Here is a 26655-nt window from a genome sequence, read left to right as displayed (position 1 = left end):
GATCGAACCGTTGCTAGAATCAATCTAATGAGGAATGTTTTCCCAGTTCCTCCTGGCGCATCCAAGAAGAAGGTCCCCCCCAACACCGTCATTTATGATTTTCATTATGCGATCATAAATGCCTTTCTGTTCACGCGTTAATTTGGGAATGTTTGATCGGACATATGACTGAAGATCACCGATGTTGTAACTCTGTACACGGCGTAAATCCACATCAAACGAAGCAATCGCAGCTCGGGTGGTTGCTGGCATTCCCAATCGTCTAAGAACTTTATTCGCAATAGCTAAGCACTTGTCTTCCATATTTATCAATGCTTCGTTGTAAATTCCACGGTCATATTGGTATATTTTAGGCGTACTCTACGAAAAATATCCTCAGCCATATGCGATCGATTTCTTTCCCATAACTCTGTGGGAGATGAAGGGAAGCAAGCGGTCAATATCATTGCGAATAATGCGCGAATTTGGTTTGGATGTGCAGTGTTGCACGCGTCATTAATACACATATCCCGCTGTTGGTTGTTTTCTAATAAATTCAGAGCTTGGTGAAAGGCACAGCTCAATCACGACATGATCACACAAAAGTACCTCGATTAAAGTGAATATTTAATTCAGATTGTATAATAATCTGAATCAGATGCAAGCGGATACGTTTTTTTTTTTTTTTTTTTTTTTTTTTTTTTTTTTTTAATAAACAAGGTAATTGTGAACAGGTATTGTTTCACATGTGACTGCGGTTGTCGTTTGCTAGTATGGCGAGTGTTCCCCTCGCTTCCGGCCGATGGCGCGGTCACTGGTACACAACTGACCGTTAAAAAAACTGTTTTCTCGCGGTCGCGGGTATGTGGCTGATGCGAAAAATAAATAAAAACAATCTTTGATGCAGATTATATATCGTGCCAAAATTTGAGCTCAATCGGTGCAGAACATTTTGAGTTTTTGAAGAGTACACAAACGAACTTAACATTTTTATATATATAGATTATACAGTTCTTATTACGTAGATAAAAATATTGCAAAATTATTCCCTTTTCTTCATTTGTATTACAACTCAGCTTGTTGTGTCTATTTCATTTATTATTTTCACTCTACTCCATTCTGATTTATTATAATGAAATTCGTTCATTTAGTCCTTGGTTTTTATTGTAACTTGGATGTGTAAAGTTCATTGTATTACTGCTATATTATTATTACGATTATTTTATTTATTTATTTTCCCGAATTTTATGGGAAACGATTACTAATATGGCTAGTCCTCCATACATTGATTAAAAAAAATTAATGACCAGGACGAACGAACGACACAAGAGGGTGAAATTCTCTTACATTTTAATAAAACAAAAAAAAACATACACACAAAATAGTTTTATGACAAGAAAATGCTCACGTATTAGTTGAATTTCTTAGTAATAACATAATTACTCTTCTGTAACGTTATTCCGGATTCAGAAGTTAAACTACTCACGGGTAGTACGGAAAGCGCTTGTACAATAACCGATTTCTTTATTACGTATTACGTCTAACTTTATTATATACGAATTTCTTCTATCTGATGAATGGTTTATATAGCATTAATATCTCTTTTTCTGAGTGCCAATTGATTTTCGTTAAACAATTTAATAATTTTTATGAATTTCTTGTATCTAACACTCAAACCCTCCATGTGTAGTTTCCACGTAAGTTTTTAACGAATATAAAACACTAAAATTCGTGGATTTTCTTTATATTGAATAGGACGATCATCGATGATCAAAATAGGTCTTCAATGAGGAATTGTCTTTTTACAGAAATCACACGCCAAGTTTTTTCTGTCTCAATATTTGTATCCTTTATTCTTTGCATCTTCGTTTAACGCGGGTTGCAATTTACAATACACATAACTGTATTTTTACTGACATATATGATTTCTAGATGGTTATGATTTTTTTGAATAGGAAACAGGACGGTAAATATTGGGATCGGTTAGATTTTTAGTTTTTTTTTTTGTTTTGAATTGGTCCAATATATGTTTTTCTTTAGCTGACTAGAGTACTTTTCAATTCGCCTTATCTCCCATCAGATTATATAATTCTAGCAATCTATTTTTTTGCAGCAATGCTTCGTTTCTAATCATGAGGTAATATATTTTGACCCAACCAGAGCATGTTTTTCCCGTATTCTCCAGCGTTTTCAAAAGTTCATCTATTTTGAAAAGTAAATCGTATGAAAAATAAATTTTTATTCCAAAATTTAGATGTAACACAAATTCTGTTTTCTGATTATATATTTTTTTCTACAATTTTTATTTCTAATTAAATATAAATAAATATATCATAAATATCAGTTTATTAAAATATATATTTAACCAGATAAATTTACATTTTTAGAAATATATTTTGCTATTAGTATAACATTTGATAAATTAATTTATATAATTATACTTTAGTGTTTTCATATTTTTGAACTGTTTCATAGGTTATTTTTATCTGTTTTAATTTATATTTCATTAATTTCAATTTCTGCAACAAAATTTTTCTTTTAGTTACAAGATCATATTAAATAGGTTTCGCATATATATATATATATATAAATCTAGTTGGGCCATGATTGTAATTCTTTCACGCAAAAACTACTGAAACGATTGAGTTGAACTTTTCATGAACCTTAATTTTATATCTGGAAAAATATAGGATAATTCCCGTTACAAAATTTATCAACTCTGTTGAGATGGTGGCCGTTTCAATTATTTTCGGTAACAACCAGTATATGTGCATTGCCGGTATTTAACAATACTTTGGCTAAACGGTTGGTCAAATCGAATTCGGTCAACAGTTGAAGTATTTAAAATTAATTTTATACAATAAGATTTTTTTGTGATTTACAAAACGTCTTTCAATTATCGAAAATAAAATAGCGTTGAATGTACGTTGTGTAAAGTACGGCAGCTCAACCGCCACAACCATTTGATTAGTTGTGAGACGCGATTGGCGGCATCTTCCTGCGGTTACTTCCGTAAACAGGATAAAATTAATAAAAAAAAATCGAAAACGAAGTACGGTTAACTTTTCATTATTTTTATCGGGTAACGCTAACAAACGTAATAAATTTAAAAATATTTCTTTACTTGTTCTTGTTACGAGGTAAACAGTTGTACTAATATTTTTAACGAGCCGATTATTCGTAAAGTCGCGTAATTAAGATCGTTGAAAGTTTCGAATCTTTTGCTAATCATACTGTTGCTGTGAAAAGTTACAACAGATTGATAGTTTTAATTAACTGAACAGACATTAGTTATTAATTATCAACACTACAACCAGAATAATAAGTTTAATAAACACCGTGCGGGACCAGACCGGCTAATACCTTATATAAGTGAAGGGTCTGTGGTATTAAATGAACATTTTTTATACGTTTTTTAACGTAAATAATATTTGGTGACATACGAAAATGGTACGTCTATTTTTTTTCGATGCAAAATAAATTGTTATAATTATTTATAAAAAGGCATTGATAAAAAATGCAAAAACAATATCTTTATTAATAAAATAATTGATTGAATTTGTTTATTCAATAAAATTAATTAAATTTATAGAAATCATTAAAAAATATAACTAAATCTAAGCAAGGAATTGTACTAATTCCACTTATTTTACCCTGGAGTGTGAAAAAGTTATTTGAATGAAAAAACTTACAATAATATTAATAAATATATATAAGTTGGAAGAACCAATAATTTTCACGAAATCTACCATTGGCAAAATAATTAGTTATCGTAGATCTAAGTTAAAAAAAAAAAAATATTAAAATGTGATATAAACTTTTTTAGAAAATATTACAAAAGTGTATATCAAAATATTCCATTTTGAGAAAAATAATATATATCTAAAGATATAAATACACAAAAATTTCTATAAAAATGTTATGGAAACATTAAGGAGCTTGTTCCGTTTCATGTTGAGCCGGTTGCTGCTGCACTCTAGCATATCTACTAGCGCTGGCCGGCGAATTAGTCTCGTTCGATTATTCCAGTTGAGAATCCCGCCGAGTGCGGTCATATACATTTAGTCTAAGGTGACTAACGGGTCTATCGTGACCATTCGAGAATCGGATCCCGCTTGGTGCGGTCATGATTTGTTTAATGTAATATTTCATTCTAGTTCAGAATATTTTTAGAAGAGAAGAGAAGTTTTAAGAAAAACCGAAAGAAAAATTATAACCAAAATATTGGGTTTGGTTATTAGAAAATTATTATTTGATAACTACCGCTTATAATTTCTGTAGGACTTCTCCTTTTCGCCCTTTTACCTCAACCCTCTCCTTTTACCTGTTTCCTTTTACCCTTTCCCGTTTTCCCCTTTTCTCTTTCCACCTTTTTCCCTTTTGCCCGCGCGTAAATCGGTCCATTAGTTTTTCTGGTTTTTAGAGGGCACATACGAATATGGCTTTTATATATATATATATATATATATAGAATAAAAAAGTCTGTTTGTATATTTGTTTGTTTGTTTCTTAAATATCTCGACACCGGCCCCATCTAGCGGGTATAGTTATTGCAAAAATATTTCTTTTCACGTAACTAATATTCATATTCTGAAGATGAACCAAATCGGTCCATAAATATAATTTGTCTAAATATCTCAACCCCAGCGACATCTAGCGGGTTCATTTTTTGTAGAGATAATTCTTTCGATATAAGTAACATGTATTCTGAATATGAGGCAAATCGGACAATAAATACTATTTTTCGAAACATCTCGACGCCAGCGCCACCTAGAGGATCCAAAATAATTCAGAAACCTTCCCTGGCATGCGTCCAACCATTCCCCAAAGTTTCATCGGTATCGGATGAACGATTTAGGAAGGGATAAGAGACATACAGACAGACAAACATTCATTTTTATATATATATATGTAGATTACGTATTATAATACTATTATTACCTCTTCATAATTCAATTTCTGGAATTTATTTTTTAGTTCAATACATGTTGTTAATTCGTCGTATTTATACAAATGTAATAATAGTAAAAAATCAAACGCGTCCTTCTGTATGGAAAGAAAACTATAACTTAAACTGATGAGAAGGGTTTCATTATAACTGAATGAATTGTTCCTTAACAAATGTAATAATCGACGAAATACATCCTCGTAAATAAATTGAATGTTATGTTCAATTTCTATTTCGATTGTCTTACCGATGAGATATACAAGTTTTATATCCTTTTCATATTTAACCCTAATTTCATTGAATTTTGTTCTTCCAATCTTATAAGTTTCACGAAATTTAGCCAAACTAGATATACCCCACAAAATACATTCTTCGTCTTCTTCAAATTCTTCTTCATCCGTACAGTCAGATATGACGGTATTTATTTCATTCATATCAACCAAATTATCTTTTAAATCTGGTGTGAATTTTTCTTCATGTATTGTTTTAATAGAGTTATATCCGTTTTGTAAAATCAGTATAATAATGTAATGGATTGTATTAAAATTTACAGCAAAGTTAACGAAATTATCTAGTGCATGGTATGATTCGTATGTGGTTTCGTAAAACTCGGGTTGGTTTCTTTGATTTACATCATCATTCCACTTTAAATAAAAATCTCCTAAGCACATTTTATTATACACGTCTTTAACTATAGCTTCTGGGAGTGAGCTGCAAAAGAAAAATATACCATTATTTTTTTGAAAAATTCAACAAAATTTCCTTTACGTGTAAATTTTAAATTACGCTTATACACTGGGATGTCATAACCTTAATATAAATTGTATATTGATATTAGTATACTTACATTAAAAATACAAAGTACCGGGTTGCCAAAATTCATAGTACAGCCTATTATTTCAGTTGTAAAGAAAACGAAATATTTGGATACACTAACGTAAATTAGATATGAGGGCCCACGTTTTGGACAAAACGGATCAATGGACTTTATTTTAAAATCCCCATTTTGAATCGCTGTCCATTTTGTCATTTATTTAATCCCTCCCATTTTGAATCGTTGTCCATTTATTTAAATGGGAAGGAATGATATTGGTAGCCATTTCACTAGGCCACGCCAACCAATCCATTGCCAAGCAACTGGACGTCGATCAATTGACGAACATTTAGCCCTAAGGGTGGCGAAGCACCATCTTGTTGAAAAAACGAAGGGAATATTTCATCTTAATTTAAAAGGGAAGGAAACGTAGTGTCTTTCAGCATGTCCAAGTACCGCTCGGAATTAAGGGTTCCATCGATGAAGATTGATCCAACCACACGGATATCCCATATCCCATACAACACCATAATTTAAACATCTCCAAGAACATTGGACGTTTCAATCCGGTGAGGATTTTCATCACACCAATTTCGGTAAATCTACAGGTTCAGGTTGCTCTAACAAAACATTGCCTCGTCACTGAATAGAATACTCTATGGAGATGTAGGGTTTTTCTGATATTGACGTAATGCCCATGTACAGAACGCGACACACCTATCTGAGTCATCCTCAGAAAGTTTTTGCAGCATTTGAATCATAAATGGGTACCATTTGTTGCTATGAAATATACAGTATGGAGGAAAGACTAACACTAGTTTTAATTGGAAGACGTCGAATGCTGCGATTTGGGCTCCTCGTAAAAGCAGCCAAGAACATCGTCGAGGTTGTCTCATCAGTGGAAGATTTAGGACGACCATTACGTATCCTGTCGGAAACATTTTCAGTTTCATTGAATTTGGATATGAGACATGAAAAATTATTATAGGAAATTGGTGGTCTCTCTTTCTTGCGCCTATTGAAATCTATTGCAATAGCGACTGCTTCGTTCATCAAATATCAGGATCACCTCAATTCGGTCTTCCTTTATCAAAGAAAAAAATTATATTTTCAAAAATTTCGATACGAATAACTCCTATACTAAAACGGTTATGTGAAATTTGATTTCAGAAATTAATTCCTGGTAAAATTAAAATCTGATTTGATACGTCACATGACCCCATTCCCATTTAAAGAAATGGACGGCGTTTGAAAATGGTGGCCATTGTTGTGTTATGCCACAAAGGTGGGCCCTCATACCTAATTTACATTGGTGTATTAAAATGTTTCATTTGAATACAACTTCAACTTTGTTTCTTTACAACTTCTGAACCATCCTCTTCTTTCGTGTATGTGGAATTGTACTTATAGATTTTAAATAACTTTGGGGTGTAAAGTTTAAAAGTGTTATCAGAATTTGTATAGAATTTCGCAATTTTTAGATGCATACGATTTATTTACCATCAAATGCAAATTCATTGCTAGGTCAGTATTAAAAATAAGTTGTTATTTGCGTGCATTCATTTAAAATTAAGTTAAATTGACTAAATACTTATTTATTCAGAGAAAAAAAATTAATTACATTATTAAGATTTTCTGTTAACACTTTTTTAAAAGTTTAAAACATTGGAATTGCCTTACATTTAATTTTTAAAATATCATGTCAAACATTTTTGCTTGCACGATGTTTCATCAGTTTCTGGAAACAACAATAGCCACCTATCACTCCAGGATCTCATCTTCCTTGCTACCGTGTTCTATGGTCAGAATATTCTGATGAGATGCTGTTCTTGTTCTTCGCTGACAGGGCCCAAATCTTTAGGAGCAAAGTCTAAGTGGTGTGTAGAAAATAAATTCTTAAATGATATCCTACATCCTAAACGATTGTAGTTATCTAACAAATTATTAACCAAAACAAAAAAAAAATATACCTTTCTTCTTTCATGTTGCCTACTAAAACCAACAACATCTTTGAAGAATATCCATGCAGTTAGTTCACAATCGCTAAAATTATAGTCAAAGTTGTGTCCTTAAGGTGTTTCTTGATATGCGAAATCAAATAACTATTCTTCTCAAAGTAAACTTGTCCCCGTAAAGGGACGAAAAACGGTCAACATAGTTCCCAATGGTATTGTACTTGAATGATCGTAGTTATCTCCTAAGCCTACGGGCAGCTGATTGTGAGCCGTTTTTTCCTCCTTCCGTACCATTGGCATCTTCTCCAGATGCTCCTTTTATACGCAATAAGATCCATAACTCTTGTAGGATAACCATTGTTTTCTTCCCTTTCAGTTACCTCAGCGGGTATCGAGCGCCAAGCTGCATCTCGGATAATCGAAGTCAAGCGCTTTGTAGCATATTCAATGATACATTTCACATTTATATAAAACATGTGAGAAGCCTGTCCTAGAACTAGCTCCGTAGAATTTTCAGTCAATCTTATTGTTCTGAATAATCGAGGAGGACTTCGTTACCACAATTTTTCTCATTGTCTTTGTAACTGGAGAGTGAACGGATTTGGAATCTAGGTTAAACATCATATTAGTATAAACAGGTTTGGTTTATTGCAAAAGTCCAATTGATCAGGAGACGTAGTTACGTCCATGCCCCAATAAGTAATTTCTACACCCAAATAGTATCGCGCCGCGGCTTCGTTACACATTACTTTAATGCTCTTCGATGAAATATTACTCTAGAACCCCAGAGTGTATTCGTTACATTCCATTCACTCTCTAGCGATAAAGCGGAAACCCAGAGACTCAAGCATTTCGACTGCATGTCGTATGTTTTTGCGTGACGTGTAGGAAAGTAGATCGCTGAGATCTTCAGAGTTTCAAGCCAGTCCAGTATTTCAACCCAAGTTGTTTCAATGCGGTCGGTTTTAATTGGAAGTAGGTCAATATGCTTTATTCCTTTTTTAGTCAGAATTGCAGAATCTCCGTGTGTCCGCACCATTAGTGTTTTTGTCACGTAAGGAAAGAAACCTCGGATTTTCAAGTAGTTCCGGTAGGTGAAATGCATTTTTGGTATGAGAAAAATATATAGTAATTCTGTCAGAAGTATTACGCCGGTTCATAAATCCATTTATGTTTTACGTTGTGATACTAAAAGTCGTAATCATCGGCAGAACTTAGCGACAACCTTTCTTGTTTGGCCTATGAGGTTCTGTGCCTGTCCGCATTTTACACAGCAATACGGCCTCATGCAATTGTTTTAAAACAATCATTTTCTGTTGAATCAAGATGGGAATCGTTAATGATGCTGCAAATACTGTTTCACTTACTCTCGCTCTCATCCCTTATAACTTTTTTTTGGATCGATTTCTAAACGTTACGTCATAATATCCAGAATCAAGAAAAGGGCGTTCCGTTTAGCATTGTCTCTCCCTTGCCGGTGAAGATATGGCGGATGAGAGTGCGTTTTCGGAACCATTAAATAATCTTCTAGTAAACGTTTACGTTTTTTGAGAAAACTCTTAGTTTTTTGGTATTAATAATACTACGCTATAGTCCAATTTGGTTACGACCATTTCTAATAACTGATAGAGTTTTAGCCCGTCAGTGATTCCAAATATTATTAATGCGGACAATTTAAATTACTCTTTAAAGTTTTTTTTTCAAATTTCTTCCAAAGGAAAATGCTCGAATTGTTTTGTTAGAGTTAAGTGAATATTTAAAATGTGTTTTAGTACTCTACGCTTCCGATCCTGTAACTTCATCCTCTACTTCTATGTCTGAGATGTCATTAAAAGTAACAGTAACATTATTACTGATCAATTTGTGACATCACTTTACGAGAATCTCTACTATAGGATTCACTAAACTCCGTTTCCTCCCAGTTCGATGTGTAACTTTGACACATAGGTTTTGTATTACCTTCGCCATTATGAGGAGCTCTCTTGTTTATGTCACAGAGGGACACACCAGTTTCTGTTTGCTGCAACTTTCGATTAATGGTACAAAATGTTCTTTTGGACTTAGTATTTTATACGGCATTGCATAGGAAATTTAAATTAAGGACTAATATTAGAAATATTTTAAGAAATATATATGATGATATTGTCGAATATCTTACTATTTCTTAATTTCTTTTTTTGTACTAATAAATATTAATATTAATAAAAGCCGACTATTTATTTTTGTATTTATATTTTTGGCAACAAATTTCTACGTAAAATTCTCTAAGTATTTCATTGCCTAGTTATTGTCCAAACATTTAATGAAATTATAACATATGTAATACTTACAGAGAAACAAATAATTTCACAAGAACTTGGATTACTTTGTGAGAGCAACCAAATATATAATTAGTCCACATGTTTTCAAAATTATTTTTATCTTCGTTTTCAATTTTGAATTTGCGTACGGTTGATTCAACCCATTCTATATAAAAGTCATAATATATAATTGTATGTGGTTGAAACATCATTTTAGGGATTGCAAGTTTTGAATCAAAACGTTTTGTTACGTCCCTATTAAAATAACGTTTCCACTGTTTAAAACTTCGTGATGATATCATTTTTATTATAATTAACCTGTTTAAAACAAAAGATTATTAATTACCTTTAAACTATAAAAGATGCATTATTCCCTTACAAGAAAAAATACTACAATTACTAGAATTCTAATGAAAACTACTGATAGAAAATATCATTCTACAAGAATTTTGAATAGAATGAAGAAAGCAAGTGACCAACCCTTAAAAGGAACCTTGTTTTACCTAGTCCTAGTTTAATAATCTTAAATCAGGAAACAACTATAGTGGTGGGTCGAGTTTTGATGTTATCTATTCTAACCTAGGTTTTTTTAATTATTTTTTTTTTTTTTATGGATGACATTGGATTGGATAAATATATCCATTATTGTATGATGACGTTGTTAGATTCATGGCAACGGTTAACAGATAGCTACTCTGATCATTAGGTTTTACAATATGGTATCGATGTAATTCAAAATTGATAATAATTTTGTTAAGCATGGCCCGTTAGTATAAGTATATAATTATAATATTTAATATAGAAAAAACCGTTAACCAACAATTGAAGTCGGGTTCAAGAGCTTTCGGAGTTATATTCAATCTTCAGGAACTCTAATCTTCGTCCTATTTATAATAGTAATTAAAATTTCATATATATATATATATATATATATATATATATATTGTAAGAAAATCTTGATATTTGCAAAAAACATAAAAGTTGGTTGTCAGATAATTTAAAATTATATAAACGTAACGTCCTGTCAATTTGGTGGTGTCAACTGTTGTGTTAAAAGGGGAGGTGGGTCAGTTTAGACAACGTAATTTATTATAACTATTTAATAACTGCTTGTATAAAACCTCATTATAAAATTTAGTCTGTTGGTTTATAAATTTATTATTATTTAAATACTAGCAGACCCGGCAATGCTTCGATATTGCTATATATATGTATATATATATATATATATATATATATATATATAGAGAGAGAGAGAGAGAGATAGAGGGAGTGAGAAAGAGAGAGTGAAAGAGTTTAGTGAACACAATTGAAAATTTTATAAAAAATTAAAAAACTGAACTTCACAAATTTTACCTTTCACTTATTCCCCTTCTCCTTTTCCCTGTCCAACTTCTCCCTTTTCCCTCACCGCTCCAACAGTTTCCTGTTTACCCTTTCCCGTTTTCCGCTTTCCTCTTTCCACCTTTTCCCCGTTTACCCTTTTGCCCGCGCGTAAATTTTTTGGTCTATAGCGGACACACATACGAACATGCCTTTTATATATATGTATATATATACATATATATAAAATACATATATTTTTATTTTATATATATATTTATATATATAAAATAAAAAAGTCTGATTTTATATTTTTTTACTAGTTAAGTAAATATCTGGACACCGGCTCCTCCTAGCGGGTATAGTTTTTGCAAAAAGATTTCTTTTCACGTAACCGATAATCATATACTGAATATGAACGAAATCGGTCCATAAATATAATTTTTCTAAATTTCTCGACGCCAGCGCCACCTAGCGAGTCCAAACTAATTCAGAAAACTTCCCTGTCATGCGTCAAACCGTTTCCAAAAGTATCATCACTAACAAATGAAAGGTTAAGGAAGGCATCAGAGACATAAAGACAGACAAACATTCATTTTTATATATATATAGATATGTAGTATTTTTCTAAACTATTAGTATTATATGTGTTATCAGAGTAATCGAGTATTAATAAATTTGTCTGGGGTCTGGGTCATTTGACTGGTTTGATGCAGCTCTCCAAGATTCTCTATCTACTGCTAGTCGTTTCATTTCGGTATACCCCTACATCCTACATCCCTAACAATTTGTTTTACATATTCCAAACGTGGCCTGCCTACACAATTTTTTCCTTCTACTTGTCCTTCGAATATTAAAGCGACTATTCCTTATAATATTTAAGCGATGTCTTAATATGTGGCTTATAAGTCTGTCTCTTCTTTTAACTATATTTTTCCAAATGCTTCTTTCTTCATCTATTTGCCGCAATACCTCTTCCTTTGTCACTTTATCCACCCATCGGATTTCTAACATTTTCCTATAGCACCGCATTTCAAAAGCTTGAAATCTTTGCTTCTCAGATAATCTTATCGTCCAAGTTTTACTTCCATATAAAGCGACACTCCAAACATAGACTTTCAAAAATTTTTTCCTGACATTTAAATTAATTTTTGATGTAAACAAATTATATTTCTTACTGAAGGCTAGTTTAGCTTGTGCTATTCGGCATTTTATATCGCTCCTGCTTCGTCCATCTTTAGTAATTCAACTTCCCAAATAACAAAATCTATCTACCACCATAATCTTTTCTCTTCCTATTTTCACATTCAGTGGTCCATTTTTGTTATTTCTACTACATTACATTACTTTCGTTTAGTTCTTGTTTATTTTCTATGGGATACTTCTTGCGTAGGATTTCATCCATGCTATTCATTGTTTCTTCTAAATCCTTTGTATTCTCAGCTAGAATTACTATATCATCAGCAAATCGTAGCATCTTTATCTTTTCACCTTGTACTGTTACTCCGAATCTAAATAGTTCTTTAACATCATTAACTGCTAGTTCTATGTAAAGATTAAAATGTAACGCTGAGGGAACACCCTTGTCGGACTTCCTTTCTTATTACGGCTTCTTTCTTATGTTCTTCAATTATTACTGTTGTTGTTTGGTTCCTGTAAATGATAGCAACATTTTATTCCAGTCTGCCTTTTCTAGGTCTACAAATGCCAAGTATGTTGGTTTGTTTTTCTTTAATCTTCCTTCTACTATTAATCTGTGGCCTATAATTGCTTCCCTTTTCCCTATACTTTTCCTAAAACCAAATTGGTCTTCTCCTAACACTTCTTTCACTCTCCTCTCAATTCTTCTGTATAGAATTCTAGTTAAGATTTTTGATGCGTGACTAGTTAAACTAATAATTATGGTTTATGATTAATTATGGGTCATAGTTATGGTTGTTATTTATAATATGTTTATCAAAGTTAGATTTATCTTTCTGACCTTTTTTTATAAAATTCAATGGTCTTTTAATCTAATTGATTCTGATCTCTTGGTCATGCCTATGTATTTTAAATCGCATAATGTGCATTTCGAACAATATATTACATGTTTTCCTAAATCGACTTTGTTTTTTTTTTCAGAATCCATATTATTTATTTATGCTCTTGTTAGTAGAAATGATTTAAATTTTTTTGTTCATTTTATAATTTATATTATATTCAACTTAACGTAGATATTATAATTATTAGTTAATTTAATTTTATCTTTTGGTATATTTTGTGTTTAATGTTATTATTTAATTTATCTATTAAGGTTTTTTTAATTTTTTTATCAAATTATCAATTGTGTTCATTTAAACTCTGTCTGTTCCACTCACTCTCTCTCGCTCTATATAGCAATATCTCGCTATAGCAATTCTATTTCCGCTATAGCGGTTCTATTTAAATCTTATAACGATAGTAGTTTGTCCTGTTGTAATAGCAGACAAAACAAGAATGGTTATGAGGAGGTTATTTTTTGTTAAACCCGGGGATCTAATGATGATATCTGAATAGTTTTCCTTAATGATAAATTCTTTTTTTTTTTGTTTCGCATTGTAATTCTGTTATTTACTTTTGATTTTGTTTTATATGTCAGTATTTTATTATTATTTTGATTTGGTTTTCCTTTCACTGATAGGACTTGTACATACATTAAGATTTTGTTTATAGTTTTAGGTGATTTTTTTACATTAGAATTGTTCATTCAACTTCGTACTTATTAGTTAGGCTTTTTACCAGGAGACTGTGTTGGAATGTTATTTAGTATTGTTAAGCTGTTATTATTAGTGTTTGGTTCATTAATTCTAACAATAACAGTTGAAATTTCGTCGTTGGATATAATTCTTGAAAGAAACACGAAAACGTTACTATTAAGCGTTTAATCTCGTTTTTTTAATACCGCAATTTACTCACTTTTACAAATTTTATTGCTTATAACTCAATAACAGAGGTAGTTTTTCTTATAAACCTACGTACCATATATTCATCTTTCTAGATAAAAAAAGTTTTATTCAATATGTTTGATCCAACATAAAGGAAGAAAATTTTTAAACAACATTGAGTGGAAACGTTTTAAAAATGTAAATTCCTATAATTAGGTAACATATATTTCTTGTCATTGGAGTCTACTGTATTAACAAAAATAATAAAATGTTTAATTTGTAGTTATTTTTTTAAATTTATTTAAGAAAGTAGAGTGCTATAAAAAATTCATTTAATGACTTATTTTCTTCTATCAACGGTTATTTATAAAAATAAACTTACAAAACAATACTCACCTATTTTCATTACTTGGTACGACGGTGTTTATACCGTTTAATAAAGTACAATAAGTTTCCACAGGCCAACCATTTGCTGTTGGAAATGTAACAACAAAACGTAAATCAGATTCCTCTACTCCGGCATTTCCGAACCACGGTCTTAACGCACCTATTACCTGAAAATAAGTTATTTTAAAAACACAACTTGAATAAATCACGTCCCTAAATTTAAATGCAATAACATTTACTTAACTTAATCAAAAGTGTATATAACAGAAAATATTCACTATAAATATTAAAAAGCGATACATATTGTGAAATATTTTTTATATTATACTAAATTTTTGTACACCTCCACAGCTTAACATTAATTTAATTAAGCTAAAAAAATTACGGTAAAAATCTATGAAATTGATTTCACAACTTACAAGATACGTTTAAAAACATATTTACAATGAAATAATGAACTGCTTAATTTAATATTGATGAAATTCTACGTGAAGAATACAGAACAATTAGTTTAACTAGTCATGTATCAAAAATCTTAAGTAGAATTCTGTATAGAAGAATTCAGAGGAGAGTGGGAGAAGTGTTAGGAGAAGACCAATTTGGTTTCAGGAAAAGTATACAGACAAGGGAAGCAAGTTTAGGCCTCAGATTAATAGTAGAAGGAAGATTAAAGAAAAAGAAACCAACATACTTGGCGTTTATAGACCTAGAAAAGGCATTCGATAACGTAGACTGGAATAAAATGTTCAGCATTTTAAAAAAATTAGGGTTCAAATACAGAGATAGAAGAACAATTGCTAACATGTACAGGAACCAAACAGCAAAAATAACAATTGAATAACATAAGAAAGAAGCCTTAATAAGAAAGGGAGTCCGACAAGGATGTTCCCTATCTCCGTTACTTTTTAATCTTTACATGGAACTAGCAGTTAATGATGTGAAAGAACAATTTAGATTCGGAGTAACAGTACAAGGTGAAAAGATAAAGATGCTACGATTTGCTGATGATATAGTAATTCTAGCCGAGAGTAAAAAGGATTTAGAAAAAACAATGAATGGCATAGATGAAGTCCTACGCAAGAACTATCGCATGAAAATAAACAAGCACAAAACGAAAATAATGAAATGTAGTAGAAATAACAAAGATGGACCACTGAATGTGAAAATATGAGGAGAAAAGTTTATGGAGGTAGAAGAATTTTGTTATTTGGGAAGTAGAATTACTAAAGATGGACGAAGCAGGAGCGATATAAAATACCGAATAGCACAAGCTAAACTAGCCTTCAATAAGAAATATAATTTGTTTACATCAAAAATTAATTTAAATGTCAGGAAAAGATTTTTGAAAGTGTATGTTTGGAGTGTCGCTTTATATGGAAGTGAGACTTGGACGATAGGAGTATCTGAGAAGAAAAGATTACATGCTTTTGAATTGTGGTGCTATAAGAGAATGTTAAAAATCAGGCGGGTGGATAAAGTGACAAATGAAGGGGTGTTGTAGCAAATAGATGAAGAAAGAAGCATTTGGAAAAATATAGGTAAAAGAAGAGACAGACTTATAGACCACATATTAACGCATCCTGGAATAGTCGCTTTAATTTTGGAAGGACATTTTAATAAATAAATTTTAATAAATAATAAAAAAATAAATATTTATATCAATTCATAACCTTCTGGATCTTAAGCTATATAGATATATATTAATATACAAACAATTGTTAAATATAAATACATAGATAACATTTTAGAAAAATTAATTTTACCTTTGAAATGATTATCAAATTATATTCGGGAAATATTTTGTATAGATTCGCAGCACATGTTTTTACGTCACCGCGTACATTCACTTCACAAATGTGGGTAAAGTATTCTTTTCTTATTTTTTCCTTTTCACTTCGTTTCGAAAAAATTGTTTCTTTAATGTACTTTACCATTTTGTAATTATTCAACTTGGATAAAAAACCACCTGTTTCTGAAATTTCATTTTTTCCTTTACTTAATTCATCTACATATAATTTTCCCAATTCTTCAGGAGAAAATTCTTTTATTTCTCCAGATGTAGATTGAATAACACTATAATCTGTATCAGAAATATAATCTGAATCAGCAGTATCAGTATCATACTCTGAAGAAATTACAAGTATTGTATTCAGCAATAATATTAATATACCTATCAAAAAAAATTTAGTATTCCAATCCATTGTTTTCCTAAAAACAAAAAAAAAAAATATTTATATACATAATTATTCATATCAATAATAAATATTTAAATAGAAATTTAAATTTTATTCATAAAAAGTGCTGTCGTCATCGCAGTTTCGCCTTAGGTTAATTTCCTTTCCGATCGCGATCAGCTTAGATGGTCATTGCTCACTTGGTACCCGCCATCCTGTATAAAGAAGCGGTAAAGTTCCCTGTACTTCTCTGTGTTTATTAAAGTCATGCATGTAAGAATAATATAACAATAAATAAACATTAAAACCTGTTTAATTTATAAATTCTATCAGTGTATTGTAATTTTTTACAGTAGAACACAACGGCAAAATGTAAAAAAACACTATTTTTTTCTCCCTCAAAATATTAAATTTTGTTCAGGTAAAAGGGAAAAATTGTGTAGGCAGGCCACGTTTGGAGTATGTAAAACAAATTGTTGGGGATGTAGGATGTAGAGGGTATACTGAAATGAAACTACTAGCACTAGATAGGGAATCTTGGAGAGCTGCATCAAACCAGTCAAATGACTGAAGACAAAAAAAAAAAAAAAAATAATCAAATACAAAAAAAAGGAAAGACGCTTATTTATGTGAATAAAAAGCTGGAGATTTGTAGGGTATGAATAATTTCATGCCTGATCGGGATTCATCCACGAGACCTCCATTTAAAGACAGAGACTACTTCTCTTTGGCGTCGAGGTCGTCAATTTATATATTTATTTTAAATTATCAATAGGTTTTTGTATAAATGTTAAAAAAAATAAACAAATTTGTCGGTGTCCAAGGTGGAATAGACGTAATGTCTGCGCCTTATATCCGGAGGTCCTGCGTTGAAATCCCGGTCAGACAAGGCACCTTTCTTACGCTACAAAATTTATTTCAATGATCCCACGCGTACCCTTTAAACTTATCTGGGAATATGATAAATAAAAACTTTTTTTATATAATTTCGAGTCCCTTGTGTCATTCATTTGGTTTTATTTTTCTTTTTTTTTTTCAAGGCCGCAAAGGACCACTTTAGTCAGAATAATTCAAATTATTTTTGGCCTATCTTTTGGCCTTTAAGTTCTTAGCTTTTACTTTCTCCCAATATTTAGTCATTGTTAATGATCTTACTTTACGATCCTCTTCTGAATAAATCTTCTTTGTATAAACAAAAGTTCTTACTTGAAATTCGGTATTCGGATCTCTAATAACAAATTTTAATTTTTCGGATTTATTAAGTAAATCTTCGTAAGTCAAATTTAATTCTTGCACGTCTTCTTTAATATCTTTGATCAATAATGACGGATTTTTTAAAGACCAAAATCGATCGATAATTCTCTTAGTAATCCTATCCGCGGTAATCTTAACAAGTGTGCACAGAAATAAATTCGCTTCTTTTTCATAGTATCGATTAAGGATTCCAAGTTTTCGTTCAGAAATTTATTAGGCGATAATCTGTACTGATTTTCGTGTTTATATTTTTTATGCAGGTTATAAGAATCCTGCGTTCAACTTTAAGCAAAGGTTCACTCCTATTTTTCTGATTTAATTTAAATAAAGTCTCGCTGGCGTAAGTAATTACTGGTTTAACCACAGTTTTTTAAGTTCTAATTTTAGTGTTAATCGATTTATGCATTATATGTATATGCAATGAAGGTGTCAAATTTTTTAAAGTGTTTTTACTGAAGTGCCACTATAGTACAGTCAATTTGTATTTTTATTTGAAAATCCTTACCTACCGATTGATGTTTTTTTCCATATGTTAGGGTTGATGAGGGAAGCTTAACTCCAGATTTTTAACATCCCAATCCCATAGATTTTTAAAACTCAAAAAGTTTTTGAAATGCGTTTTTCTCTGAGTCTATGCATTTTAGAGATTTACAAACAAAAAATGTAGCGAACATTCTCCTCTATAATTAATGTTTTAAAAGTTACGCCGTATAATTTGAAATTGAAATACTAGGTGGCGCTGAAATTGTAAAATTTCAGCGCCACCTAGTATTTCAATTTCAAATTTTTTGTGTTTTTCAAAAATCTAGGGAGGGGGATGTTAAAAATCTGGACTTAAGCTTCCCTCATCACCCCTAACGCATGGGCAAAAGATCAATCGTTAGGTAAGGATTTTCAAATACAGCCTATTTTGATGAAAAATTGCCTGTTCTACTAAATAAAATCCTAACTGGTTTTATTACAATATTCCCCACCGCATTAACGAATTTTGAAAAGAAAATATGATCAATGTTCCGTAAATATATTTGTGCCAAATTTGAAGTATATCAGTTGGTGTAATCCTGAAACATAACCCCAAAAACCGTGCGACAAACATACATATAATTTTTTTGTACTCTAGATGAAATAGTTAACCCTAAAACATAAAGATTTGCAAAATACAATGAAACCTCGTTTTTAAAACTGTCATCAGACTTTCACACTTAATATAGTTATTCAATCTAAATTCGACGTGAAAGTGTTAATTAATATTAACCGCAGTGTGTAGTTTACAACTGGTTCCAATTTACCTGAACCATTTGTAAATTTGTATACATAAAAGAAAAATGACATTCACTGTGAGGTTTCCTCCACTGAAAACCCCTCCAAAGATGGTGTATATATATATATATGTATGCAATTGGGACATACCTTACACACTAAACAAATATGGATATTTATATACATATACAATAAACTTAAAATTACATACAGTCCAAGAAAGATTGATAAACGTCAGCACATTAAAAGAAATAAAACAACAAAAAATAGTGTTACTAAACACATAAAGAATAAAAAATAACGAATCAAGCAAAGAAACAGTGAAACAAATCAAAAACCAACAAAAGTAAGCGTTGAAAAGAAGTGAAGAATTTTGACGTAATACAACACCCTACGATAGCTGAAAATATATATTTTTTTTTTTTACTAACTGAAATATAAAGTTTTGTAGTATATTTTGTTAGTATATAACTACATACAAAAATATTTTATTGACGATTACCTTCCAACGAAGTCGAACAATAGTTGCTTAAACGTTGAATATAATATCTGATAAAGATGAAAAGCTTTTTATAATAAAACTAGCTGATTTTAACAAGTAGTTGATCCAAAATATCTGTGTAAAAAATGAGTGCCAAACTGTCCTTATATAGTAAATTATAGGAATGGTATTTTTTTTTAAAAAACATGAAATTTCCCTTTCAAATTTTTTTTTTACCAATTACGTTTAGTGTTATTGTTTTATATATAAAACCTGTTATCGTTGGTAATAAAAGAGAAAAAAAAATTTTCTGAGGGAAATAATACTTACCCCCTCCACAAGCAGTACTTATAATTTACAATCAAGCATAAACATTAAATTCAATATTTACCGTAGTCAACTCATCACCAATTATAGATAAGCATTGACTCCTTTAAAGTTTTATTATAACACATTTGACTCCTGTTTTCCTTTTTGTTATTTTTCATGTCTTAGAATTGAAGTATTTCAAAAAATTGTTTTTATTATTTTCTGCAAAAAAACTTGAATTGTTTTTTATGCAAATGAAAAAATTACATAATGATATAACAAACATTGTTTTTCAAACTCTTTAGTTGTCCAAAAAAAAAATGTTATATGGTTTAGCTAAAGATCATTTTTCTTTTTAACTAACTATATAACAAGGTGTTAGAACATGACTCAAAGTAAATATTACTGATTGAATCCCGTAAAAAAATCTACCACATAAATTTTCTTTCTAAAAGATTTATTTATTTTATATAAAAGTTATTAGATTTTGTACTGTTATGGTCAATTATGCAGTATTTAAAAGAATCAATAGATAAATACTTGAAGGATTATACATTAAAAAAATTTATAAGACCATAGAATAAAAAAAAACTCTCTTTCGGCAAGCCGGAAGGCGGATTTTGATTTCACCGGTGCTTAAAAACGATTTCTATCCCTAAAATTTCAAATTTACTCAATAAGACAATTGTTGCATGTGAAAAACGTTTCACATGGTTATACGACAAGCCCTATCTTCTTACAATTACAACGATATTTTCGTCACCCTTTCCGTAAGGGTTGTCCATATGAAAAATTATTACTGACAAAGGTTTCAGCTAATGTTTAAACGACTAACAACTATTTTAAACCGATTCAATTTTCTGCCTGGTAATGGAGGTAAAATTTTTTTTTTCGTCGAAACACCAATTTTTCCACTCCCTGGGCCAATGGTTATATCAAAAAACTTTACTTATATAAGTTTTAGGCCCTTATAAAAGAAGAGTAGAAACTTTAAACGAATTCGATATTTTACTTAATAAGAAAGTTATAGCGATTTTTTTTCGAAATGCCACTCCATTTTCACTTCCATGGTTTGATTTTTCCTTTTAAAAACCGGGGATTTTTAGTCATTATATTTTATGTATCAATTTGAAAGTGATTGGCACAAAATTACATCAGTTATCGTGTCTACACGAAAGTAAAATATATATACATAAACTTTTGAATTGACGGTAGTTTTGCGGTCTGGAGGATGCAAAACTCGAAGATATGTCGAAATTTTCTGGAAGTCCAACCTAACCTAACGTAACCTAACCTAACCTATCTACAATAATTGATTTCAAACAGATTTGAAGACATAAATATTAATATATGAAAACAATGAGGTTAAATTATTATGCTTTTTAATTGACGTTTAAACTTATGTATGTCTACATATTAAATAGTTGCATTTTTCTGTCTTATTTCGAAACACGTTTCCTAAAGTGATATTTTAATAATAAAAAAAAAAGTATTTCATAAATTTACTGTAGTGGATTTACTGTAGTGTATCAAGGAAATGTTATAGAAAATTTAATTGAACTAGTCCTTATCGATTTTATCGATTAAGTACATGAATTGGAGTCTAACGTAGGTTGTGTTGTACCACAATACATGTGGCTCCATCTTTCCGATTTTTCCCTTAAAACTTTCAACTATGTTAATATGAACCCTGGTAATTGAATTTCGAAATATAACCGGGTGTTTAACAGTTTACGTGTAAAATTATACTTTGTAAATTGGGTATATAGTTGTACTTCACCAATATTCAGAAATTATGTTCCTCCCATGACTAATAAATTATTTCCGCATATAGGAAACATTCTTCTGTTCTTCTGTGAAATACCGTAAAAATTCATTGCTCAGAATAAGCTGTCAAACATGCGAAAATACAATCCATGTACAGACCACACCCACCTATATTATTAGTGGGTAACGGATATATAATACATCTTTTTTTGTCTTCAGTCATTTGACTGGTTTGATGCAGCTCTCCAATATTCCCTATCTAGTGCTAGTCGTTTCATTTCAGTATACCTTCTACATCGTACATCCCAAACAATTTGTTTTACGTATTCCAAACGTGGCCTGCCTACACAATTTTTTCCTTCTACCTGTCCTTCCAATATTAAAGCGACTATTCCAGGATGCCTTAGTATGTGGCCTATAAGTCTGTCTCTTCTGTTAACTATATTTTTTTCCAAATGCTTCTTTCTTCATCTATTTGCCGCAATACCTCTTCATTTGTCACTTTATCCACCCATCTGATTTTTAACATTCTCCTATATTTCAAAAGCTTCTAATCTTTTCTTCTCAGATACTCCGATTGTCCAAGCTTCACTTCCATATAAAACGACACTCCAAACATATACTTTCAAAAATTTTTTCCTGACATTTAAATTAATTTTTGATGTAAACAAATTATATTTCTGACTGAAGGCTCGTTTCGCTTGTGCTATTTGGCATTTTATATCGCTCCTGCTTCGTCCATCTTTAGTAATTCTACTTCCTAAATAACAAAATTCTTCTACCTCCATAATCTTTGACTCCTCCTATTTTCACATTCATTGGTCCATCTTTGTTATAATACATACCCCCGATATATAATTTCCTTATATTTTAAAAATAACTTACAAAGGCATAACGAGTATCACATTCATCATTTCAAAATTTAAAACCTATTTATTCGTTATTCTATGTTTGGTATAATTACATCTTAGAACCAACAACTTCCTATTTCAGTCTGCTAGATTGCAGCCACATAACGTTTCTTAAACGAGCAGAATAGCGATAACTCACTATTGCCCAACACTAACTATCTTAAAATTGTTTTTTAAAAAATAATAATTAGTATTTCATTTCTCCTGAGATCAGTATAAATTCCAAGTTGACTACTTACCATTCTTAGCTTCATTCTTTTATCACATGCTAAGTAGGAGATAAAAAATTTTTCCACGTTAAACTTAAGAAAAAATTCAAATTTCCTCAATAAGAGAATTGTTGCATGTGAAAAACGTTTTACATATTTAGCATACGACAAGCTCCATCTTCTTACAATTACTGCGATATTTTCGTCACCCTTGCTGTAAGGGTTAGCCAAATGAAAAATTATTACTGACGAAATTTTCAGCTAATATTTAAACGACTAACAACTATTTTAAACCGATTCGATTTTGTGCCTTTTAAGGGAGGTGTGTTGTTTTTTTGTCTTCGAAACACTATTTTTTTCTACTCCCTGGGGCAATATCAAAAAAAATTAGTTATATAAGTTTTAGGCCCTTATAAAAGAACTTTAAACGAATTCGATATTTTACTTAATAAGAAAGTTATAGCGATTTTTTTTCGAAATGCTCCTCCATTTTCACTCCCATGGTTTCATTTTGCTTATTAAAAACCCCGGGATTTTTAGTCGTTATATTTTATGTATCAATTTGAAAGCGACTGGCACAAAATTACATCATTTTTCGTATCTACAAGAAAGTAAAATATATATATATACATAAACTTTTGAATTGACGGAAAATTTTGGGGTCTGGGGGATGCGAAAGTCGAAGATATGTCAAAATTTTCCGGAAGTCCAACCATGGTACCCATTACAATAGGTAGCTTTCTTATAAAATCTATCTAAAAAGGAAATATTTAAATTCGTCCATCACTTTCATTTAAATTTATTAATTAACACCTTAACTAACTGGACCTCCAAACTTGGAACCACCGGATGAAAAATTAAGACACACCGCCATGGAGATCGACATTGCTTGATAATTTTATATTTGTACGGCTTTTTAATGAATAACTTTAATGTACTTTCTATTTCCTGTTTAGACTCCGGTAATTACCTTTCAGATAATAATTCAAAGGATGAATGATGATGATATGTATGAGTGTAAATGAAATGTAGTCTTGTACAGTCACAGTTCGACAATTCCTGAGATGTGTGGTTAATTAAAACCCAACCACCGAAGAACACCGGTATTCACGACCTGGAACGGTGGAACTCTTGATTTCCAAATCAGCTGATTTAGGAAGTCGAGAGTTCCAGCATTCAAGTCCTAGTAAAGTCATTTATGTTAAACGGATTTGAATACTAGGTCGGGGATACCGGTGTTCTATGGTAGTTTTTTTTCTATTCTATTCCTCCAGTTTGGACCAAACAGGAAGTTATAATTCCAAAGGAGTGTCTGGATACTCTAATCAGCCTTCCCAGTTACCGGATGCATATGCAGTATCGTAGGTCGGCTTACCGGTCAGCTCTTTTGAGGAATATTTTGGGTGCCTTTTTTGACTCGTGGCCGGGTAATTATGCCGAACACGGCGCCAGCTCTTTTCTCTTTGTGTTCAGCCTACTATCCCATGAAGTCCCCAGAGTTTCATTGATACTGTCACACCTAGGCATGCCTGCCCTCGCCTCTGGGCTGTCTTCCCTACCCTACGCTAATAGCTCAGGCGCCACCGTTCGTCTTATTCTTTATTTTTTAGCACTCCTTAGCGTGTATATCTACTCTCCTCCATTGATCTTCACATGAAATCAATCAGGTCGTCTGGTGTACATTGAGCAATTCCAGTCCTATTCTTTGGTAGTTGGGTTTCAATTAACCACTCATCTCAGAAATGGTAGACCTGAGATTTTACACAAGACTACTCTTCATTTACACTGATACATATCATCCTCTTAAATAATACCTGAACGGTAATTCCCGGAGGCTAAACAAATAAAAGAAAGAAATAGGTCAACCATTCCTGACATATGTAGTTAATTAACACCAAACTACCGAAGAAAACCGGTGTCCGCGATCTAGTATTCAACCGTTTAAAAGTAACTTCCTTCACTAGGATTTAAATCTACGAACTCTTGACATCGAAATTAGCTTATTTTCGATGACGACTTAGCCACTAGATCAGCACGGTAAGATAACTCATGTACAACTCAAGTTGTGATAAGGCAACGTAATTTTTTTTTGCGATATATTACACGAATTAATATTTGTTTCCTGTTTTTAACTAGCACCTCTTATAAAAAAAAACATACCATAAACCTTATGGTTGGTAATAAGTATATTATATTATTGTTCACTAAATTTAGTCATTTTTTGTTTCTTCTGATATGACATATAAATATATAGGTTATGCTAAGAAAATCACGATATTCGTATATTTTGATATTTGTATAATATCTTTTCCATTATCAGGCATATTGTGGTTGCATGGATGAGAAATGAGAAACAAAACAAAGCATACGTTTCATAGAATTTTAATTTTGCAATACTTGTGGATATGCAATATTTTATGTTTTTCCACTGCCTGCGTAGATATAAACACTATCTGGTTTGCCGACTCGGGAACACGCAACATACAGTTGCCCATGTGAGAAGCAATCCGCATCTAAATCTAAACCACACAATTCTAAAGATTGACCTTGAGCTTTATCGATTGTGATTGCAAGTGCCAATCGAATTGGGAAATGCAATCTTTTAAATTAAAATGGCATATCTATCGGGATTATGAGTATTTGAGGAATGAGGACATCTTCACCTTTGAAAGGTCCCGTTAAAATCGTTGCTTCCACTACGTTATTCATCAATTTCTTAACTGCAAGTCGCGTGCCGTTGCAGAGTTTTGGCCGATTAATATTCCGCAAGTGGATAATTGTCATTTTTTGATCGAACCGTTGCTAGAATCAATCTAATGAGGAATGTTTTCCCAGTTCCTCCTGGCGCATCCAAGAAGAAGGTCCCCCCCAACACCGTTATTTATGATTTTCATTATGCGATCATAAATGCCTTTCTGTTCACGCGTTAATTTGGGAATGTTTGATCGGACATATGACTGAAGATCACCGATGTTGTAACTCTGTACACGGCGTAAATCCACATCAAACGAAGCAATCGCAGCTCGGGTGGTTGCTGGCATTCCCAATCGTCTAAGAACTTTATTCGCAATAGCTAAGCATTTGTCTTCCATATTTATTAATGCTTCGTTGTAAATTCCACGGTCATATTGGTATATTTTAGGCGTACTCTACGCAAAATATCCGCAGCCTTAGCGATCGATTTCTTTCCCATAACTCTGTGGGAGATGAAGGGAAGCAAGCGGTCAATATAATTGCGAATAATGCGCGAATTTGGTTTGGATGTGCAGTGTTGCACGCGTCATTAATACACATATCCCGCTGTTGGTCGTTTTCTAATAAATTCAGAGCTTGGTGAAAGGCACAGCTCAATCCCGACATGATCACACAAAAGTACCTCGATTAAAGTGAATATTTAATTCAGATTGTATAATAATCTGAATCAGATGCAAGCGGATACTTTTTTTTTTAATAAACAAGGTAATTGTGAACAGGTATTGTTTCACATGTGACTGCGGTTGTCGTTTGCTAGTATGGCGAGTGTTCCCCTCGCTTCCGGCCGATGGCGCGGTCACTGGTACACAACTGACCGTTAAAAAAACTGTTTTCTCGCGGTCGCGGGTATGTGGCTGTTGCGAAAATTAAATAAAACAATCTTTGATGCAGATTATATATCGTGCTAAAATTTGAGCTCAATCGGTG

At 31.7% G+C, this 26655-nt stretch overlaps 1 protein-coding gene across 1 annotated transcript in view; it reads right to left on the bottom strand.

Annotated features, from left to right (window-relative positions):
- Positions 1-26655, bottom strand: part of LOC142334054 (uncharacterized) — an 89166-nt gene that overhangs the window by 43572 nt on the left and 18939 nt on the right. Inside the window, exons 7-10 of the mRNA XM_075381721.1 lie at positions 16541-16817; positions 14619-14776; positions 10027-10314; positions 4921-5638 (exon numbers count right to left, since the gene is read on the bottom strand). Of these exons, the coding sequence (XP_075237836.1) occupies positions 4921-5638; positions 10027-10314; positions 14619-14776; positions 16541-16817 (1441 nt within the window). The remainder of the gene's footprint in view (positions 1-4920; positions 5639-10026; positions 10315-14618; positions 14777-16540; positions 16818-26655) is intronic.

The sequence above is a fragment of the Lycorma delicatula genome, chromosome 13, assembly GCF_047948215.1.
Source record: "Lycorma delicatula isolate Av1 chromosome 13, ASM4794821v1, whole genome shotgun sequence".
Classification (NCBI taxonomy): domain Eukaryota; kingdom Metazoa; phylum Arthropoda; class Insecta; order Hemiptera; family Fulgoridae; genus Lycorma; species Lycorma delicatula.
Note: the sequence above shows the minus strand (reverse complement) of the source record. Positions and strands in the feature narration are given on the sequence as shown.